This window comes from Pteropus alecto, unplaced genomic scaffold, assembly GCF_000325575.1.
Source record: "Pteropus alecto unplaced genomic scaffold, ASM32557v1 scaffold11, whole genome shotgun sequence".
Classification (NCBI taxonomy): Eukaryota; Metazoa; Chordata; class Mammalia; order Chiroptera; family Pteropodidae; genus Pteropus; species Pteropus alecto.
Window position 1 is genome coordinate 10,953,279 of NW_006431956.1, and position 22,560 is coordinate 10,975,838.

The window sequence follows — 22,560 nt, forward strand, 5'->3', positions numbered from 1 at the left end:
GTCTTTATTATCAAAATTGTCATCTCCATTTACACTGTTCTCAATGGATGTCTTGCATTTCAGAGTAACAGTTTTTTTCCCCCTATTCTCTGTTTACAGTGGGTTTCTTATTTCTAAAAATTTTTTCTTTATTTTAATCAAAGAAAAATTTTCCATGACGATTTTTCTGTTTTGGCATGGGAAATATTAAGCTGTAGGCAATTTTAACACTTTCTGATATTCTCAGACTATTGTCCTGTCAAGCATCCGTCTTTCTGAACTCAGAGTTCCAAAGAAGTCATTACTTTATTATTTGCCTTACTGTCCTTACTCTGAACTGGTTAGAAAGCAGTTTCTTATTTCCTGTTCTACTGTTTTGTTTTGTTTTTTCTGATAATTGTCATGCATTTTATTTGCTGAAGCAAATTTCCCTTTGTAAAATTTGCCACAATAAAAGTCCCCTTGCATTTGAGGTGAGAAGTAGATCCTCTTGGCACTTGTAGAAAAATGTTTATAATCACAATAGCACGAAATAGTTATTTGCATAATGTATTATATCTGACAGAGTGCCTTCACATACATTATAATTTTCAATTATTTTACAATATCTTATATTCTTAATATTCTTAACCTTCACAGAGGTACTGGCAAATCGGTGTTTAAAAAATGCATGTGGCTTAATTCTGGAATTATATCATGCTTTATTTTATAGCTAAGCAGATTGAGTGACATGCTGAGGTCATAGAGCTAGTTGAGGATAAATCTAAGACTCAAAACCTTAATTTGGTGATCCCAAGGTACTTAAACATTTTTTTACCAAGGAGATTATGTGTAACAATTCACATATGTATTACTCATTTTTTTTCCAATAAATATTTGTTAATGTTTGGTGTTTAATCTTTTCATCTAATTTTAGTATATTACACAATTTTAATCCCACAAAATCAGAACTATTCCTAGTTAACTTGCCAAGCTAACAAAATCATAAGAACATAAGATTTTACAGAGTATAATTTTGTGTTCCTATCCAAGTTAAATTTAAAGAACCAAAATTATAGATAGGGCAGTAATATAATTCTTTCTGTAATAATTAGCTTCTAGCTGGCTACTGCCAGCTTTGTTTTATTCTATTATATGTGAGTAAGAAGAAAAATTCTGATTTATGTAGAAAATACCAATAAAGGACTTTGTTAAGTTGTAGAGTAAAATTAGTAATACATTAAAGAAATTTATTGACATAAATTTCATTTTTATTATCCTGAAACAATTTATTCCTGTAGCTAATTTATTCCAGTAGTCTCTCTTTATAAATCTTAATATACCCATACTGACCATTCAAATGATTTTCATTTCTGTCATGTTCTGTATATCATCATTTCTCCAGCTAGGTAAATAATGACCAATAAATTAGAAAATACATTTGTGCTTTTCATAACAATCTTGCTTGTAATGGGATTGAGCTAGGGAAAGCACTAGCACTGTTTCAAATACGAGTGAGTGGAGATTAGCTCACAGCATCCAGCGTTCCTTCACCAAAGTCCCAGTGTTTTCCCAGCCTTCTGTTTCTCTGATGAGAGAAATAGTGGAGGCAAAGATTCTTTTACATAATTAAGTTGTCTCTTGTGAGATTATAGTTCTGTCTTATTCAACCACAGATTTCAAATTCTCTTTTAAATTATAGGCCCTTATTGTTACAGAGCTGTTTATTTTTGTTAACTTCAAAGATATAGTTGACTTAGGATGAAGCCAAAGCACAAAAAATATATCTTTTAAAAAATTTCTTCTCAAATTATCAACTCTTCACTTTAATGCACTTTTTAGTTTCAAGTATTCATTTGTTTCTTTTGCATAAATTTAATTACGTGATTAAATTAACATTTTGTCATCTGTTTTCTTTAAAATACGTTAATAACAGTTCTTTGAAAGTTTGTGGCTGATAATTATAATATTTGGATTTCCTATGCATCTGTTTCTGTCATCTGGATTTTTTCCCTCAAGTTTTTCATTCATGGGTCATGTCTCTCTCCATGCTTGGTAATTTTCGATCAAATGCTGGGCGTTGTTTACAAAATACTAAAGAGATCCTGTGAGGTTGCATGTGATGTTTTCTTTCTCCAGAGAGGGTTTAACTGTTTTTCGATTGGCAGTTAGATGGAACAGGTTAATCCTCTGCAGGGCTAAGCTCATTCTCAGCTGAGCATCGGTGTTCATAAAAGCTTGACTAGTGCCACTTAGACCTCACCTTGGAATACAGTCCATTAGGAATCCTCGTGTAAGGCCTGGGTGTTTACCGTGGACCTTTGGCCTTAGTGGCCCTGTATATTCCTCAGTTCCATGAGACCACCTGAAGTACTCTCTGCTCAGCTTCTCAGCCTTTAAACCTGGCTTGTGAATTGTCCGATTCCTTGATGGGAAGGTGATGTTGGGTTCAGTTCCATGAGTCCCTTTCTCTGGATCTGTGGCTTTTCAAGTCTTTGCCGGTTGGTAGCCACCTGATGCCTTCAGCAGATGCTTTCCATCCATAATTCACCTTTTTTGCTTGATCTTGGTAGTAGAAATGATCTTATACGAGCTGTCTGCCGTACCCAGAAGTCCTATTCACTTTTAATAATAGCTTCCAAATTTGATAAATCTAGCATTTATTGAGCTTTTTATACATACCAGGCAATTACCTAAGTGCTTAAAATTTATTTCATGTAATTTTCACAAAACCCAAGAAGTAGTTACTTTTATCTTCTACAGAGAAGGAACCTGAAATACCCAGAGAGGTTAAATAACTTTCCCCAAATTGTGAAACAAAGATTCATCCGAAGGAATATGACTCCAGAGTCTGTGGGCCAGACCAGTGTACCATACTGCCTCCCTACAGACTTCCTTTTGAAGAAATGACTGAACATCTTAACTCACTTTGATATCCTCAACAGTCTTTCCTGGGTAGTCAATATTATACTGTAATTTAGCCACTTGAGAGAGCATGAGGTGAGAATGGTTTGCCTTTCATAGAATTTTTCTTGCTTTATTCAGTTTTTCAAAAAGGAAAAGAAGCTAAAACATAATAATAAAAACATGCATTCCTAGATAAATGGAATTGGGAAAATTGAATTCTCATTACCTATTCCGTTAATAACTAGCTATCACCCTAGATCCCAGATTCTTTATTAATATAAATTGTCATCTAATAGTGATGATTGTTTGCTTCATTACAATAGATATAAGCTTGATATTTTTCTTGTGTCTATTGATAATTTAACAAGGAAACTACCTATTCATAAAAAAAGATTTCATTCCAAAAACAGAAATTTGAAATCAGATTTCTACAGTTCTTGATGCTGTCCGTCCTACTGTAGCATCGTATTTTAGAAATGTCCTTTCCTCTGACTTGCTTCATCTCCCTTCTCCTATTATATTTTGATTTTATTGTTACTTAAAATACAAACTAGGAAAGGATGTCGTTCTTTTTGTGTCTATTGCAAATTTGGTAATTTTTTATTATCACCAGCTCATGAGAGGAAAAGGGTGGTCATCAGTGTCGGACAATGTGATTGAAAGAAAATGTCATGTAATCTCTTTCTGCAGAGTGATGGGGAAATCAGAGAATACATGCCCTGCCTGAGAGTCAGCCTAGTCTATCCATTTTCTTGGTTGAATATCTTATTGTCTCCTTCAGCAGCAAATTTTAGAGGAGGTCGGTATAGTGAAACTTTATTGTTTATTAGGTAAAATCACTTTTTAATCTATTCTATCATTTAAATATTTAAACCTAATGTTCCTTAGTGTAACATTTACTGTTTCCTGTGGAAGAATGCATAGTTAATAAATCAACAATGCCAGTTGGCTGAAGGTTTAAATGACACCCTTGATATACTTTTTGAATTTCTTCAAAGAGTATTTCTCTTATTTAAACTTTAATGACCCTTCATTCATGGTAATCATCCTTAAAATATTAAAAGGTAAACATTTGCTGAGCTTGTAAAATTTATGGGGAAAAATAATTCAGGAGAATAAGAGAAAACCAAAAAGAACTGAATAGAGAGACAATTGCCATTTAGATATGAAGTAATTTACCTCCTATGTCTATTGCTGTATGTGTGAAAATGTTTGCCATGTGTTAATATATATGTGTATATATATACAAACACACATATATATCCAAGAAACTTTGTAGTTGTGGTTTGTGTTAATATAATATATGTGTACGTATATATGCACACACATATAGATACATCCAAGAAACTTTATAGTTATATGAGAAAATATGTATATAAATATTCATATATTTAACTTAAATAAAATTTATTTTAAAATTTAATAGATTTATAATACAAGGTTGAGAAAACCCAGATAACATAAAATGCTGATTATAAACTCAAGCAATATTCTAAGGAAGATATAGACAAATGATTTTATATTATCATACCTCCCTGTATTTTAAATACATAAAGTGTAAAATTTTATCTACATGGCTTTAGTTAGGATCTAATTTATTTGCATTTGTGGATTTCTTTTATTTTTTAGTTACCTCACACATAAAAGCTCCAGAAGTTTTCATTTCTTTTTACTTTCCATATTGCAAGAAAATGACAAATTGAACCATTCTCCCTTTACAATGTTCCAATAACAAATGCTGTGAGTAAAAATAAATAAATGAATAAATAGGAAGGAAGGAAGGAAGGGAGGAAGGGAGGGAGGGAGGGAGGGAGGAAGGAAGGAAGGAAAGGAAAGGAAGGAAGGAAAAGAGAGAGAGAGAGAGAAGAAAAGAAAAAAGAAAAGAAAGAAAGTAGCAAGGTAGAGGAATCAATAACCTGGAAGAAATCTTTGTAGACATAGAAGACTTCTTCTGACGCTGGCTGTACCGATAGCGACCTAGTGGTTCTTGAGCAATGTATTCGATCTTTCTGGGTGCACTTTCTGCTCCCAAGCCTCACTCCCTTTTATCCCTGAGGTGTCACTGGAGAGGTTTGTCTCACAAGGTGCCCCTGCCTGCATCAGGCCATGCGCAGTCTCCCTGCTCTAATGCTTCATGACCGAAAAGACCGCTCTGCATTCTGTGACTCCCCAAACCCAGAGATGCTGAATCCCGTTGCTTTTCCCTTAGTGTTTTATTCCCAGGCCATGTTTAGACTCATTCCTTTATCCAGCTATCACTCCAAATAAAGTCCCCACCACACTTTTGATCCTCTTGAGCTGAGCTGCACATGCTTTTTAAGGCGGCGGGCACCCACCTGCCTCACTGTTGTCATTTCTAGGAAGCTCCACGTCATTTGCCAGCTTTGTAGTGGGCAGCCTTTCAATCAGAGGTCACCGATGTGTGTGTGTGTGCGTGCATGTGCATGTTTAATAAATGGCTTTGTTGCCACTATTTCAATATCAGAAGGTTTCAAATAAAAATATAGATTTGCACATTTTCTTGAGAAATCAGAAGCTTGAGGTCACTTGTTACTCAGGGTGTGCTTCCTCCAATTTCTCCCTCACCAGTTTCTTCCTTCTTATCCCAGGCCAGCACCAGCTTCTGTAGGGGTGAAGTTTGAAACTCTTCTTCTAATGTAGGAGCTGTCTCTGCTTATCAGCTTTACACTGTGATTTGTCTCTGTCCACATTTTCTGTGGGGTATGAATGTGCAGATGAGGCAGGAGAGATGTTTAGGACGAGTCTTCAGTGTAGGGCTCTCCTTCGCTTTCATGCCATCAAGGGCCTTGCTTGGTACCTGTGTACGAAAGAGTTCAGGAACCATAAGCTCAAAATGGGTTAAAATCATTGTATGAAATGTTTACGACATGGAAAGCAAATGGGTTTTTATATTGTCAGTTTTAACCTGTAGCCTTTCTATTCGAATGTAGTTTTCAGACACCTAAGCACTAATACTCTGGACTTTATGTGTTGTTTTGATAATATAATAAATAAGAGTGGACTTTTTAGAATCAGATACCCTACAGAGTAATGCAGAAGCCAGATGGGACATTTAAGGAAGATGAGGTAGGAAGTTACGGGTTGAATGCAAATGAGAATGGGTAAAACAGTAATATATATGTGGCTATATATATGTGGCTACTAGCGAGTGAACAAAAATAAGTCTAGAGTAATTCTTTTCCAGTTATCATTCTGATAGGCATGTGATTCATACGTTGGCATACATGCTATACAATCAAGCCCTTGCTGAGATGCTGTACTCCTTATTAGACAGATAGCTGGGTCCATAATGGAAACAAATGAATGTTTTGGTGAGGTTTGCAGGGCAGAACAGACAGGAAAATAAAATCCCATTACCTCTGAGTCAAGCAGCATGCTGTTATCTCCCTGTTTCAGAGAAGGATGTACAAGTTCACATTTTAGGCATTGTATCGGTCCCTTGCATCTCGCTGAATGATACCATAGCGTGGAAAAGGGGGCAGATTTTGAGTCTGAATCTTCGTCCAGAGGCCAGTGTGTTCTGCCCTACCTCTGCTTACTCCTGATATCTTTCCTGCCTTCATTTTGTCTAGTTATTATGACTCTTTTATGCATCTACACTTAATTTGCTTCACTATATCAGTTACAGAAAATTTTATACTTAAATAATAAATGTATCTTTGTCTTGTAAAATGGGATAAAAATTAAAATACCTAAAAAAAATTATAACTGTTGGTGCGAGCCAAATGAAAGCATATTTTAACTGACATTAAGGCTTCTTTTCGATGCCTAGCTTGTGGAATGAATGTAGTTGTAATACAACTCATTCTCAGACATGTATGATTCAATACAAATCATAGAGAGGCCAAGTGAAAAGTAAGTTTTGCTTTGATCATAAAAGGCAACTATTATAGGCACATGAAAATAATAAAGCTACATTTCTTGTTTAAAAACTGTTCAGGTAGTTAAAAGCTCGTGTACTTACAGATTGGCTTCCTGACACCCCCAGGAACTAGCTTAGGAGGTATTATCCAGATGAATATAACTTTGTAGAAAAGATAAAAAATAGCTTCTCATAAGCAAAGTTTTTAGAGTTTTTTGACTTGGACGTCATCCTTAGCCATGGTTTCATGGTGTCTCTAACTTGAGTACTTAATATCCTTGTAAATACAGAGCCCTCTACAGAAGAGGTGATTATGACAATATAGCAGACCTTTTCTAGAGCTAATTTTGCACAATATCAGCTGTAAGTCTAGATAGTTATTTGTACACACACATGCAGTCGTTTTGTTGATATTAATCAAGTAGTAGTTCATTTTAAATGTGCTTTTAGCAGTACTCCTGGTTTATTTTAAGGGTCTCTCATTATACACTGACATAGAAACAAGCAGACTCATCTGACTTGCTCACAGATGCTTACACGGCCCACTTCCTTGGCTGCAGTGAGTGAATGAATGATCCTTTCTCAAAACGACCCCACGCCTTTGATATCTGGAAGTAAAAAGATTACAGTCCAAGAAGGCAGAATAGAGATAATGATAATATCAGATGGCAACAGGCAGACATGTTTCCGAAAGAAACTGCTGAGAAAGCCCAGAGTTCATCTCTTCCTCGTTAATCTTTTACAACATTAGGCATTTAATTCAACTAACGGAAGCTTTTATTTCGCCCCCCCCGCCGAAACCTGATATGTAATCGTTTTGTAAAAGTCTTGGGTGGCTTCAAGGAAGATGTGGGGAATCGAAAGCTTCTTATACATTTTTATTTTAATATTTAATCAGGATAAAATACCCAGTTTTAGAAAGCCTACGCTCTCGTTCATGAACTCTATAAGATGTTAAAGAAAAGCGTTCGGAGCCAGTGGCCTTGCCATAAAGTCATCGTTCTTTTACAGCCCTCCCCTCCTCATCTTCTTCATCGTAGAACGTGTCACACTCCCCTCTAGAGCTGCACAGATTCTCCTCTGCACACGCAAGGGACACCGTTCTCATAGCCCGCAACGCGAATGGATCGCAAGTCTGCAACACGGCCACCCTGGTGAAGAGCGTGACCTCGTTTTTCCTGCTACTGAGACCGAAACCTGGTGGCATTGCTACTTTTCCTCTCTCTCACTCTCCTTATTAAATCCGGGGCATGTCTTGATGACATACCTTCACAATTCATCCAGAACTCATCCTCTTGTTCTGCTTCCACCTCTGACACTTAACCACTCTGGTGTAGTCCAAACTAGCCATCCCTTACCTGGGCAGCTGAGATACCTACTAACTAGTTTCTCTGCCTCCCCTTGCTCCCCAGAGTCTTGATCACGCAGCGGCCAGCGCGATCTTTCTCAGATGTAAGGGAATGCCCTTCCTCTGTTCTGAACACTCTAAACTTTCCCACTATGACTTCAAGTCAAATCCAGAGTCATTGGCATGGCTTACAGGGAATACATGCTCCCTGTAGTCTGCCTCCACCGCCTTCCATCTCAGACTTTGTCATTTTTATTTACTCTTTCTGTTCTAGTCATAACCTTGTAATTCATAAAAGACACCAAAAGCAATTTAGTTGAGGCCTTTGTAGATGCTGGTCCTACTCAGAGCTATTCTCCAAGTATCCACATGGCAGGCTCTCTTACTGCAGAAAAGTCACCTTATCACGGAAAACTTCTATGACTCTTTCTCTTAAAGAGGTCACCTCTAAAATGTAACCTCTATGAGAGCAGGTCTTTGCTTTCTTCTCTTCTGTAATTCTGGTGCCTACAATAACACAAAGAAAATATTCAATTAATATCTGATGAATGAATGAATTCTTTCTGTCTTACCAAATAACATGGAGAGTATATATGCCTTTTGGGAAAAATAATTTATATATAGTAGACATTCTCAGAAATTTATTTTCTACTTTACATTCCCACATTATATTACAACTCATAATAGAGATATTTATGGGAATAGTAATTTGTCAGACAAAGTATTCAGAAGTCACAATCCCATGAATAAGTGAATTTAAAAAACTGGTAGCAAGTTAAAATGTAAACCTTAGAAGCAGATGATGACTTCTCCCTACCTGTGCTGTTTTCATGTATAGGTAGAGCATCACCCTTATATTTTTGTTTGTATAGTTATTAAGGATTTACTCATTGAAGCCAGGACAAGTCCAGATCATTAAGAAGGATGAAATAATTGAATCTAAGGCTTGAAAGAGTCATTAAAAGTCTACAACTATCTTCCTAAAGGGTTAGCCAATATATGATAGCATTATTTTCAGTGACAGAACACTCTCTATATTCTTAGCCTACCCATTTTGCTTTTTGATGGATTTTTCTTGGGTTAAATGAATCTGCATCAAGATAACATACCTAATGGTCTTAGTTTCTGGAATCCAGAGGAGAAGAAATAAATTAGACAATAAAGAGAAGAGTGAAAAAAGGTGCAGAAAAGGAAACTTTCTACTGGAACAGTAATTGTATCTGGAAGTGAAGAGATATTTATCTGATTTCCATAAACGTAACAAGAAGAATACTACTTCATTTTATGTAGGAATACCCAGAGAAGTTTGTATTGGCTATTAGATCTTTAATAGAGAATGTATCGGTTAGTATTGCCATGGAACAAATAACCCCAAAATGTAGTGGTTTAAAACAACTACATTTCTTATCTCTCACAAGATACCTGTGGATCAGCTTGGTGGTTCCGCTCATCTGGGTTGAACTCTACAGATCTCAACTGGGCTCATGTGTCAGCTGTTAGCCGGTGGGTTGGCTAGAAGCTAGCAGGTCAAGGATGATCTGTGCTGGAAGGAGATTATCTCTCCACATGTCGCTCATATGTCTTCAGCGAAGCAGCAGGGTATGTCCTCACGGCAGTGGCAGGGGACCAAGAAAGGCGGAAATGTGCGAGCACTTTTTCAAGACTGCTTTTTGCTTCACATTTGCTGTTGTCTTCTTTTGCCATGTCACTGAGCCCAGAATCAGATTGGGAGAGGATCACCAAGTGAAAAGGTAAAAGGCGTGGGTACAAGGAGGCTATCGATGAAGGCCATCAGCGCAGTCAGTCCACCACAGATAAGAAGCACCAGAGGAGAGGGTTTGACTTAGAGACAAAATGTAGAGGAATGGAGTGAAGGGAAGGAAAGAGGTGAAGAAAACAAAATCAAATGGAAGATGGCTAGATAAGGGAAGAGGTGAGGAGGAAAGACAGAAAAGGTAGGGTGGATAATCTGAAGAGAGGAGAAAGCTACTATATTGGGATGCCTGCAGGAAGTGAGCCCAAGGGACCTGGAAAACAAACTCTGGTAGAAAAATATAATATCCATAACAACATAATGGGATTTTCCAGTTGATAGCAATAAAAACGTAAGTTCTGCTTTGAGTTTGGGAAGAGAAGAAATATAATCAATTACCACAAAATTATCTGGTAAAATTCTTTACACTGGCAGAGGAAAACCACAGTCGTAGATTTTGAAGCACAAAAGCAAATGACAAGTGCCAGTAGCAAAACTTTTATGTTTCCTTACTCGTAGGCAGGCATCTATTAATATTACCATTTAAAAAGTATTATGACTTTGTCTTATTAGGATGTACAAAATATAAGCTGAATTGGGATTTTTTCCCATCTCTTTGTCTTTTTATCTTTAACTGTAAGTCTGCCTTAAATGTAAGTTACATTTATATTAGTGCTCTTCCACATAAAACTGGCTAATAGTGTAATACCCATTAAGAAAAGGGATTCATATATTGCCACTATGTGGCTTAGTAAATCACTAAGTAAAGTATATCAGAGTTTTATTTGGTCAATGAATTTTTAGGGACAGAAATTGTTGTTTTGTTTTTTGTTGTTGTTGTTTTGTTTGCTTCTGTTGTCCACATATCGGAATACTTCTTAATGCTGGTTAAGAACTGGACATACTTACCCTTGTTTAAGAAAGGACTGGTTTAGTACATGAAGGCAAAATGTCATCTTCCATTTACTTGATGACGTCAGAAATTTCAGAAACATCAAAATGTCCTCTTAATTGGTCAGTTTCAACAAATTAGCTCTTTTACAATTTCATGATGTCGTGGGCAAAAACATGCAGTTTTATCTTCTCTCCAACTTATTTTTCTTCCTTCTTATTGCTATGCTGTTTGTTATAGTTTATACAATAATGTGTGATCTACTGTATTCCTTAAGGAATTACCCACAGATGGCCCACAATCTGTTTATTCTACCTAGAGATTTGTGGGTACATTTATCCTTTCCTTTTTGTTTCTTGTCCTTTCATTTATTGAAGACCGTTTCATTCCCATTTTTTATGTCTGTAAATATGGTAATAAAGATAGTAATTGTATTTCCAATGATTCTGCTAAGTCTAGGAAAAAATAGACTCCAAAATTTAGTCTCATTGGTAACCATTATATCATGTTTAATATATTCTCAATGTGTCCTAATTTTTTAAACTGTAAATATTAGAAATGTCTACATATTTAAATTCTGGTTCCACTGAGGTTCAAATTTAGAAAGTGTGACCCTGAGCTGACATAATAATTCATAAGTTTTCCATATGAATTTCAACCAGAATGGTAAAGTTTGACATACATTAACAATTGCCAAATATCACTATATAGTAATCAACAATGATATCGTTAAAATAGATATTTAGCAGTGCAGCTATTTGTCTTCTCTAGGATTTATATCTATAAGGTGACATGTAAACAAAGAGTTTTTTCAAAACTATGAAAATAAATACATAATTAAGTCTTTTAGGAAACAAATAGTGCAAGAAGAATTTCTGTTCTTGAAACGATATCAGCACTAAATGCATTCGTGGCGTATCTCTGTGCGTGACAAGTTTTCAGCATCCAGCATCAGCTAGATTCTCTGAGAATCTATCGCTTTCAAGTAGCTGTCTGTAGGACCAGGAACTTTCTTGTCGCTTTGACCCATCAAATAGCACAAAATGGATGTTATTTTGGGTAATTATGCCCTTCTTCTCTAATATTCACTTCTCTCTCTCTCTCTCTCTCTCTCTCTCTCTCTCTCATTCTCCATCTTCATCTCCTGACTTTATCCATTAAACCAGGTGATCAGACTTCCCACCCCCACCACTGAATGAAATTGAAATCTAACACATGATAATCTGCTTTTTCTTTTTTAGATTCCTGTCTTGGTCACACAAATAAGTTCGACGAATCATCCAGTGAAAGTTGGGCTGTCTGATGCATTCGTCGTGGTCCACAGGATCCAGCAAATTCCCAGTATGTAGACGAAGGGTAGTCGCAAAGTCTGAGCCTGCTGTGGGGGTAGATTTAAAGGAAATTGATCTGGGAAGACGTAAACTCTTTGAACAATAGAATCACTTAGATAATTGCTGCTTGTTAATTATATTGTTTGGTTTTAACTTTTACTTACGTTTTCTCTCTCTCTGTTACTTTTGGACTAATCATTTAAGTTCAATTAAGTAGCCAAGGCAAGAATGTGTATTTTGGATTCTTTAGTTTACTTAGCTTGGTTGTGCAGATATATTTCTTTTACTAATAAGAAGAACATAAAAGAGAGACAGATTATTGGACTCATAGGTATATGACTTTTTTCTTTGTTTAGTTTGAATACATTTATCAGCTAAAATTGTACCTTTTTATGATTAACGTGTTTGCATAAAACTACTTGAGAGCCTAAAGGAAGATAAAAGGAAAAAGTATGAATTTAGGTAAATAAAAATTTTGGTGGCATTATAACTACCAGAGAAGATATGTATATTCTTTGAAATAATTTTTGTCTATCTAGTCTAGTTTACATATAGTAGAATAAAAACACATGTACTACTTTGGGAAGCTGTTTATCATATTAGGAACTGAAAAATGTAACTGCTGTTTGTAGTAGTCTGATTTTATAGTGCCATTCTTTGAAAGCTTCTGTTATTTAAATCTCTCCTATTTCAAGAATAGTCCTGAGGGATGCTTGGGTGTGTAAGTACTCCAAGTGTTTGTTTGTGTCCTAAATGCGCTTATTTAAAGCAAGAGGCAATAATAAAATACATGTCAAGATTAGGTCATTTCTTTCCCTTTTGTCCAAACTTCTTTTTCTTCTTTTATGATAGTAGTAAACTAATTTATCACATGTATATGCTGTTTGGTCTTGACTTGAGCTAATTCTGTTCAATTATGTCATCTCTAAAATATAGAAAGTATGTGCAGTGGAAATTATTTAGACTTTGCAGAGCAGTGGAGTGGCTGGAAACATAAGGTTATCTTACAACTGTGGTTTCAAACAACGTTCGTATGTGGCAGTTCTGCGTGGGGAAGAATATGAATCATGGTGTTTTCTCCATGTTGGCTAAGAACGTGTGGGAGGTAATATTCAAGGGAACTGTTAAATCAAGGCAGATTTTCCAGACACGAAATCATACTGTGAACAAAGCAGGGATGTATTAGTACGTGGAGGCAACTAAAGACATCTGACAGGACCCTTAGGTAAGAAGCTGAGTCCTAGAAGAGCCAGCATTGATGGTAGAAGAATATTCTCACATTCCTTCTCTCAGAGGTGTGAAATCAAGCATGACTTGAATCAATTATGGCACAAGTAAAAGGAAAAACTAGTTTTAGTTTATTTGGGGGTTATTTTCATTCCCAGAAAGGATTTTATTCGCAGCTTTCTCAGAAGGCACCTTGGTCCACACGGAAGTTCTTATATACTATCATTTGGAGGAAAAGACCCTTCAAAATACAAAAGAAATTTTTTTTACAAATGTATTTTAATATTTTAATATTCAAGTGTTGTGTCAACTTAGACATGATAAAATTGTACTTAAAGTATTAAATTGTCATAAAATGCAAAGTTTGCATCCCTTGCTATATTGTCATAGGGTAACGCTCATGTTTTGGGGGAAAATATCCTTCCCAAATGTAAATGTCATTGAATAAATTGGCAAAATTCATAGGAATTTTGAGAACAGATTATGTCTAAAGTTTGGGACTCAGCATTTATCTTAAAAAGTTACTGAAGCTTCCAGTTCAGGGCAAAGCTTCTCTCAGGCAAGCTAATGCTGGAGAGACATTCACATTTTCTGTTGACCTTCAGCGTTCCATTCTGAGAAAATTAACCAAGGAAAAATGGAAGTTCTGAGTTTCTGAAGCACTCATCTCTGCCATTAGATGGGACCATATTTTAGCAAGAATGTTGGAATCGATATGTTCTACTTAAAAATCTTTTGCAGAACAGAAAAATTTTAATCTCCTTGAAATCTGTTCCCACATTTGTAAAGTGTTACATGAGCTTCTGTATAAGAGATATGATTGCATTGTAGTCTCAGCCAAAAAAAAAAAAAAAAAGACGTACTTATTTACACGAGAGATTAGGCTAACCCAAGATTAGCATAATACAAGTTACCCAAGTATTATTTTTCCTGAGATCTCTATGTTACTCATTTGTGCAATCAGAATTTAGACAAATATTTAAGTCCTTTCCAAAATTCTGTACAGCCCTCGTTATTAGGAGTCATCCTCAGAGGGAATTTAAATCATTCATCTCTGTTACCCATTTTTCTTCTCCTGAGTGAATTTAGGGAAAAACTGATCATTATCCTAAGTAATAGGTGGCTTCATTTCTTCAGATTCCCATGGTGCATTACACAGGACCCTGCTCTCATAAGATCAATTTTCTGTTCTTTTAATCATTTTAGTTACATGAGGTATAGAACCTAGATCCTTGGCTTAATCTAGCCATGGTAACATGGGAATGCGAGCTACAGTCTAGAGAATAATTTTCCCCTGTGGGACCACGGTCGCTACACTATTCTTATCAGATTTGGTGAAGGTTTGGTAAAGCATTCAAAAAGCAAGTTTTATTTATTTATTATGCAGATTTCTCCCCATCCCTTCATCATAACATCAACAACAAAAAACTCATTTTTCAGCTTTTAAAAGCTTCCAAATTGTAATTGATTTCAGTGTAACTTTCAAGCATACTTTATTAAGGTAGGCTTGTCTTTCCTAAAAAGGTCAGGTGATCTGATAGTTTAGAATATCAAAGGGATTTCAGGCATTGTTAGGAAATTAGTAAGTAGTTCTGAGGTTACAAGGAAAATTCCTTTGCTTCTTCAAAAAAAAAAATGAAAATAGTCTATGCCAAAATCAACCCTTATATTTAACGAATAAAATAAAAGGTAAAAATTAGTTTTAAAATTTAGAAACTATAAGGGCTATCATAGTGTGGATACTGGTCATGAGACTTTGAGCATTTTGTTTGATTTCTATAACTTTCTTTAGATGCATATGATCATCTTAGTACCTAAGATGCAATGTATATACAGCATGCAGTACCTGGCACTAAATACGCATTTCTCATCATCATCAACATTATAACTTTAAAAAGACAGCGATACTAAGGCATCTACATCCAGGCCAAGTGCTCATATTGTGAAGCCACGAGATTTCCATTGAAAACACCTGGGTATCCACCCTCTCTCTGAAACTCCTACTTTAGATATCATTTGTTTTGTACCGTCCTGACTATCTAGATGTCTGTGTGTACCTACGTCTCTGCATCACCTTCTGTTTTTCATAAAATATTTTGTGGAACTTTAGAAACAGAAAGAACCACAGAGATCAGCTGATTCAACCTCCACAGCTACAGATAACGAAAAACAGCTTTGCATACGATGACTTTGGTTATATGTTCCAGAAATACGAGTGTAAAAATGTACTTGCGATTATAAGCATAATGCACGTTAGTTCAGAGGAATCTGTAAAATACCTAAAAACACAAAGAAGAGAATTTAAATCGCCTACAAATCTACTGCACAGAGATAACAATGTTTCCTTGTATCTGTATGCAATCTTTTTGTTTATAGTATATATACATACAAACACACACACATTAAGAACATTGACTTTAGGCTATAAATATCTTTACCTCCTGTGTTTTCCGTAATATATACACCACGTTTTATTTTCCATATTGCTAAGTACCTGTCTAAAATGTGGCCATTAATAGCTGCAACTAATTCCTTCGTTTCGTAATTTACGTAAACTGTCTCAGCACTGGTTTGTCATGTAGGTTGCTCTTCATATTATCAGTGAAACGATGCCGAACATCCTTGTTTTTAAATTTTTACACATCTCTGATTCTTAAAAATGAATATGTAGCCATTGAATGTCAGTGGTTTTTTATGTACTTTGACGAACGGTTCTCTGTAAAGGTTGTAACAGTTTGCTCCCGGCCAGCACTGGATTAGACGCCCACCCGTTCCCCAGTGTTCTCTGGCACAATAGTCATGTTTTAAACTTGGCTAATTTGATGAGCAGAACACGATACCTCATTGTTCCTCGAATTTTCTTTTGATTACCAAGAGGTTTTAACACTGTCATCTATTCACTGGCCATATGTAGTTTCCATAATTTCTTGTTAAATAGCTCTATTAAGTCCTTTCTCAGCCTCAGCTTATGTCCCTCCAAATCTTTTTACACAGTATGCAGAGGTCTTCGTGGATAAATGTACAGTTCTTCTTTGTTTCTCTCTCCTCCAGATTGTTTTGCATTTCAGTCTTAATCTCTCAGTACTGACCTTTCCCATCCAACCTCACATCTCCTCCACCCTCTGAGCTTAACGAGCATAACATTTCCAGCAAGAAACCCAGAAAATCCACTCATGCCTGCGGTTCTTTTATTTGGAACCTCAAGGCTATGTCATTTTAGAAATGCGAAAGTTAATTTAGCACACACGTGCAGAATTCTTGTACTAGAAACCAACCTACAAAGCAGCTGGCCTAACTTGACAGTAGTTCTACCACACGTTATGACAATGGCTGTTTCTGAATCCCTGCCTTGGACCACTCCACTTCATCCTCCTCACAAGCGCTGCATTATCCGGTTCTTTCTTAACATCAGTCCTTTTTCCATCGGCATCTGCTGTTTTAAAATTTTTTGGAGTTCATGCTACAATGCGCCTTTGCTGTGTTGGTTACTATCATTCACAGCTCAATAAAAACATTAGCATTTTAAAATTAAAAAACTGACGACCAACTTGGAGAGCAAATGTACTTTTAAAATACCGAGAGGTTCAGTGAACTCTTTGAGTAACGTTGTATATAACTTGCCATATATGGTCTCTGTATAAGGTTACAGACCAGGCAGTATTTTTCAAAGAGCTTGATCAAAATGATGTTTACAGACTGGGGGAAAAAAAAAAAACTCAAACAAAAACAGCGATTTGCTTTTTACTATGCAAAATGTCTTTAGCTTTAATTCTCAAAAAAAATAAATAAATAAATAATAGCATAGAACTGTACCATTCAATAATACTTTCTACACTAATGAAATGTTCTAAATCTGAACTGTCCAGTGTGGTATCACTAATTAAATGTGGCTACTGTTCATGCAAATGTGGCTAGTGAGGTTGGGGAATTGAGTTTTTAATGGGTTTCATTAATTAATTTTAATATAAAGAGGTACATGTAACTAATGATTACCACATTGGACGGGGTGTCAATAAACCATATACATATATTTAAATAAAATATTAAATTTCAAGTATAATATTTACATAAACATAGTTTTTACTTTGTTGCCTTTTAAAGGCCTTAGAATTTTAGATGTGATTAAACAATACATTTTTATATATAAGAATTCCATTATAACTGATTTCCTCCACAGAAAAAACATTTTGTGGTTTTGATTTGGTGGTAGGACACATCTATTACAATTAACTTAACAACTATAATATTAAAAAAAATGTTGACAAGCTATTAAAGAAATAAATAATCTTAGAAAAACTTGATTTTTTTTTCATAATATTTTATATAACCCAATTAAAGCTCTTTCAACGAACTGAGCCTCACCTGTTATTTTCGAAGTTAATGGTCTTTTCATTGGTTTAAGGACAAATCAAGCTACAAAACCTTCAGTTCAGTGTTACCTTACCTTCTCTCTTCTCAAAATGGAAAACACTTCAAAATTATTCATTTTAGAAAAGATAAGATTGCCTTTCTTTACAGCGCAGCTTCACTGAGTGCTCTGGTTCTCAAGAATGCACTAGTTCACGCAAGGCTCAACAAAAGGAAAAGAAATAGATATGATGTTTTCCACATCAAATATCCTCTTATAAAACTCTTCCAAGATAGAAACTATTATGCAAAGTGATTTTATTGTTAAAATACATGCATTTTTAAAATATCCCATTTAATTAACCCTGACTTGCTTTTTAAAAAGAAACAAACAAAATTTAAGAATTTTCCGGATATTAGAAATCACTGATTAGTTTATTTTAACGTACTCGAGTTTCTTTTTTTAGAACTTCTGTGAACAAAAGAGAATTCCTTCAGAGCGTTGTGGTTAAACTATTTCCTTTTATTTCCATTCATTCATTCATTGACTTCTTATCCTATACCAATCTCAGATAAAGTACACTTTTACCAATTTAGAGATATTTCTTTCAATTTATTTAATAATATTTGAATTATTTTATTTCTAATGTAAAATTCTAAAAGTCACACAAGGGACTTTAATACAGCATTAATATTTTAAGACATTTAAACATTAATTTGTTTGAGTTATCTACTGAGTACCTTATTAGGCTAGGATTTATTGATCTAAAGAGGAAAAACCCAACTTAATGGTTTTATGTCCTTTTATTTTATTCAGAATTGTGAATGAAATGCTCACCTTTGTAAAACTTGACTCGGTAGTCGCCTAACTATGAAAGGCATAGGAAAGTAGCCCAAACAATTCTGAACAATAATCTAAACTGAATTTTTCTAGCAAGTTCTATTTGCCTTTTCTGTTTTAAATTATGACCTCAGAGATTAGATTTTTTTGCTTTTCTCTTCTATATTTGCCTTCAAATTTATACTTTCCTTTGCCTTAATTATTTCTTACTTTTTCTCTATTACGTAATGATTATTTCTGTTTTAACTTACACTTCCCCACTACACAGAGATTATTTCTATTTTTAATTAATACTGGTTGCCTACATTTAAAACGCTCACGTGTCAATTTTTCCAGTTGAATTTTGCTATAAAAAGTTTAGTTTCTTGAAAATACATGGCTTTTTCTTCATATAAGTGCCAAATGGGTGATTTAGCACTAAAAGCTTTTCAAAAATTTGGTTTTAAAATAAAAAAAAAAATCTTACTGTATTCCATCCAATTTTAATAAAGTCACGATCTTTTTTCCTCTCAGAAAAAAAAATAATGACATTGCAATTGTACATTACTGAGTATCCCCATAAGTCCCAGGAGTAAAGAGGTATGTTGGCCAATGGGAACCATGATGTTAGACCTACAATCTAGTCTGCCTGTCACACCAGCCCATTGTGACACTACATCGACCATTTACTATCCTGACTCTTCTTGGGCAGCACGATTCCTGAAGGAATTTAGGAAATGCATCTCCTTTAAGCCATTAGTAAATATATGTGGAGGGAGAAGAAAAGTGAGGCTTGCTTTTAGATCAAGTTTCTGATTTTAGATCAAGTAACTCATGAACTCTGGCCATTTAGGTTTTAGCAGTGTCCTGAAACTCTGCAAGCAGAGAGAGAATGGTGAAAGGGAAATTTAAGTGGTTCATACACGTACTTCATAGTCACCTAAAGTTTATGTTGCTTTATCCAATGCTGAATTGCATTATTATTTAATAGAATTAGAATTATAGAAGGAATGAAAGGAAGTTTGAGGCAAAAGGATCTTCTCTTTGTAGATGTTTTATTTAACTACAGCTAGCTAACTCTGTGAATGCATTGCATTTTTGTGTGGAAATCTTATAACTGCTGTAATATAGCACTTTTTTTTTTTTCCTCAAGAGTCTCTTTTTTTTCCTGAGTTTTCATGCTATTTATATTAAAGAGTATTCAATAAATGGTACTGTATGGTGGACTCAGTTGGAACTGGAAAAGAAAGTGAGAAATTTGGGCCAGTCATTAAGCATTGGCAATGCATAAATAAGGAAATGTTAGCAAATCATTTATATGACAATATTGAGAAAATATTAAAATATTTATATAAATATAAGAATCAGCCAATTTAGTAAATTACTCATACATTCTCTATGTGAATGTTAGCTTTTAGGACAGACAAATAAACTACATCATGGTTAATCATACCACAGGGTACTCCTTAAACTGTTTATTTCGGTTAGAGTGAATATTTATTGCTCGGAATTTCCACAAAATTCAACTCAGTGCACTTTGAATCACATCACCTGAAGACTCTGATTACTGAACTTTATTCTCTATGTGTTAGTCTGCTCAAAGTTTTAATTTCTTTTTTTTTCAACTTTTAAAAATCTTTGATAGGCATTAGAGTTGATTTTGGTGTTGTAAAGTTTTAAGAAAACGGTTGAAACTGTATCACTAGTAAGACCGAATGTTTGCTACAACATTATTTTGTCTGACTTTCTAAAAAAGACACCCAAGCTAAATACATTTCTGGAATCAAATGAAAGCTTCTAGAATTGGCAGGAGCTACCAGTAAATAGATTCCTAATTACTTGTCGCTGACAGGGGCAGCTCTGAAATACAACAGAAATGACCATTTGGAAGTTGTCATTAATTGGCAGGTCATCAAATAAAAATTATTCTCATTAATTTTGGTTTTGTTAAATTAATCTCCTCCCAAATGGTTGGAGGTGTGTGAGCAGACGATAAAACTAACGTAGCAAAGATTGTCACTCTCTCTTAACCCCATATGCACAATTCGTAATTAACTGCCAGAGGCTTCGCTGTCATTATGTTAGTAGTTTGAGCTTTTCAAAGTATAATACAAAATGAAAAAGGAAACTAGTATTTTAAGCACCTGCTAATGTGGTAGATACTGTGCAAACTTCAGTATGAAGAAAACTCGAAAATCCCCATCCCTGTGATCTCATGGCAAAGCCATGTCATCATTCATTTCTGAGAACTAAATTGTTCAGCAAAGTACATGGCAAAGCAGTATATAGGAACGCAGCCTATTTAGACAAAGGCAGAAGATGAGTAATCTTTTTATATACCTTAAAAGTTTTTTAAAAAAGAAATGATTCATGTGCCTCATGATGCCTTATTAAATACTACAAAGTCAGCATTTTCTCTGTTTGATCAATTCTACAGTCTGCAAAGTATATAGGCATCTCACACTTACATCAAGAAGAAATTAATTGGATTAGAGTTCTAAACAGTGTTTTCCAATCTGATAAACCCGAAGAGGTATTCATTGAGTGGCTCTAGAACCATTCCTAGCTCCAAAAGAGTTCATTTTGGGCCACTCCCTTCCTTTTTCTCTTCTGGAGCAGAATTTCATGGTGAATAATCGGAAACGAGTGGAGAAAAGTAGAGATACGTGTAGGTTGTAAGTGTATGTTTGACTTCTCTCCTGGATGTGTAGGTATCTACAGTTCCTGATCACTTTCACTAGGAGCTGGCTTACTATCTTCTGGCCACAATATGCCTTATGCCCTAGAGATCATTGTCGGGTCTATTGACGTTAACCCAGATTTAATTTTCTCTAAGATAAGATGGGAGATAAATTCCTAGAAGCCGGATTTCAGGGCCTTAATATGATTTCGGTGAATTTAGATCCATAGAAATTAGATCATAATGTGCAGCTTATAACCTGTCTGATCTATGGTTGAGATATGAAGTTAGACAAAAATTATATCTGACATTAATTGAACACTTGCAATGTGAAAGGGATTGTTCTGAATAATTTGCATTTGTTATCTCCTTTTAATTCTCAAAACAACTTGGTGATATAGGTGCTATTGTTTCTATTCTATAGATGGAGAAACTGAGGTACAGAGAGGCTTTCAAAGGGGCTTGAGGTCACACAGATACCTAGTAGCAAGACTGGGATTTGAACCAGACACATGGTTCAAGAACATGTGTTATTATCCACTATGACACCTGACTTCCCCAAATTGGATACTATGATATTTAAAAAATAGCATAACTTCCCAAATAATTCCTGATAGATATGCTAGTATTCAGGAAATGCAGTCCTTTGGGAAACACATTCCTGTCACTATAAGAATTCAAAGAGCTAAATAAAATGCTGATAACATTCCTTTTCCATTGACATTTACCAAACCTAGGCAGGCACATTAGTTTAACATTCAGGTTCTTTATTAAAAGGGGATTTTAAACCTATTTTATCAACAGTCTTGGTTTGTTATAAAATATGTTTGCTTAGATTTATCTGATTTTAATTATGAAAGTTCTCATCAAAGTGTCTATCTAGCCTATTCCTCAGGGACGCTTCTGGGTTTGCTGATGAATTATTATATTTTCCTGCATGTAGTATAAGTGCTAATTATTAACCTTCCTTAGATGTGATATTGTATATTTAATAAATAGCAATACTGATTTTTTTACTTATATTAAAGAAATCTATTGTAAATCTTTAAAGCAATCATATTCTTATTTTGGCAAAACCAACTTTATATAGGCTGTGAAGAATTTTTAATTGCTACCCATTCCTAAAGGATTCACTGGAATTTTGAAGAAATGATGTCATCTTACCTCTTTGATTTCGTATGTCAAAATCTTTCAAAATATATAAACCTATCAAGAAAACGCCTTAAATATAGTCTGGGTGACAGTGGACTGGAGCCCCACTGGTGAAATAGGATACTAACATTTTCAACTTCATTGATAAAAAGACTTCTGGGTACATAAGTATATGATTGCCAGCTTTTTTATAATCAGTTTCTAAAAAGACATTGCTGTTTTACATCTTGATTTTAAAACCGCACCAGGTGAAAATAGATAC

The 22,560-nt window shown here is 35.0% G+C and overlaps 1 protein-coding gene across 2 annotated transcripts in view; it reads left to right on the forward strand.

Moving 5' to 3' along the window:
• PLXDC2 (plexin domain containing 2) overlaps positions 1–22,560 on the forward strand; it is a 366,773-nt gene that overhangs the window by 260,008 nt on the left and 84,205 nt on the right. For both annotated transcript variants that reach the window (XM_015585588.2, XM_025043487.1), the window contains exons 7-8: positions 11,983–12,082; positions 19,517–19,521. In XM_015585588.2, coding sequence (XP_015441074.1) covers positions 11,983–12,082; positions 19,517–19,521 — 105 coding nt within the window. The remainder of the gene's footprint in view (positions 1–11,982; positions 12,083–19,516; positions 19,522–22,560) is intronic.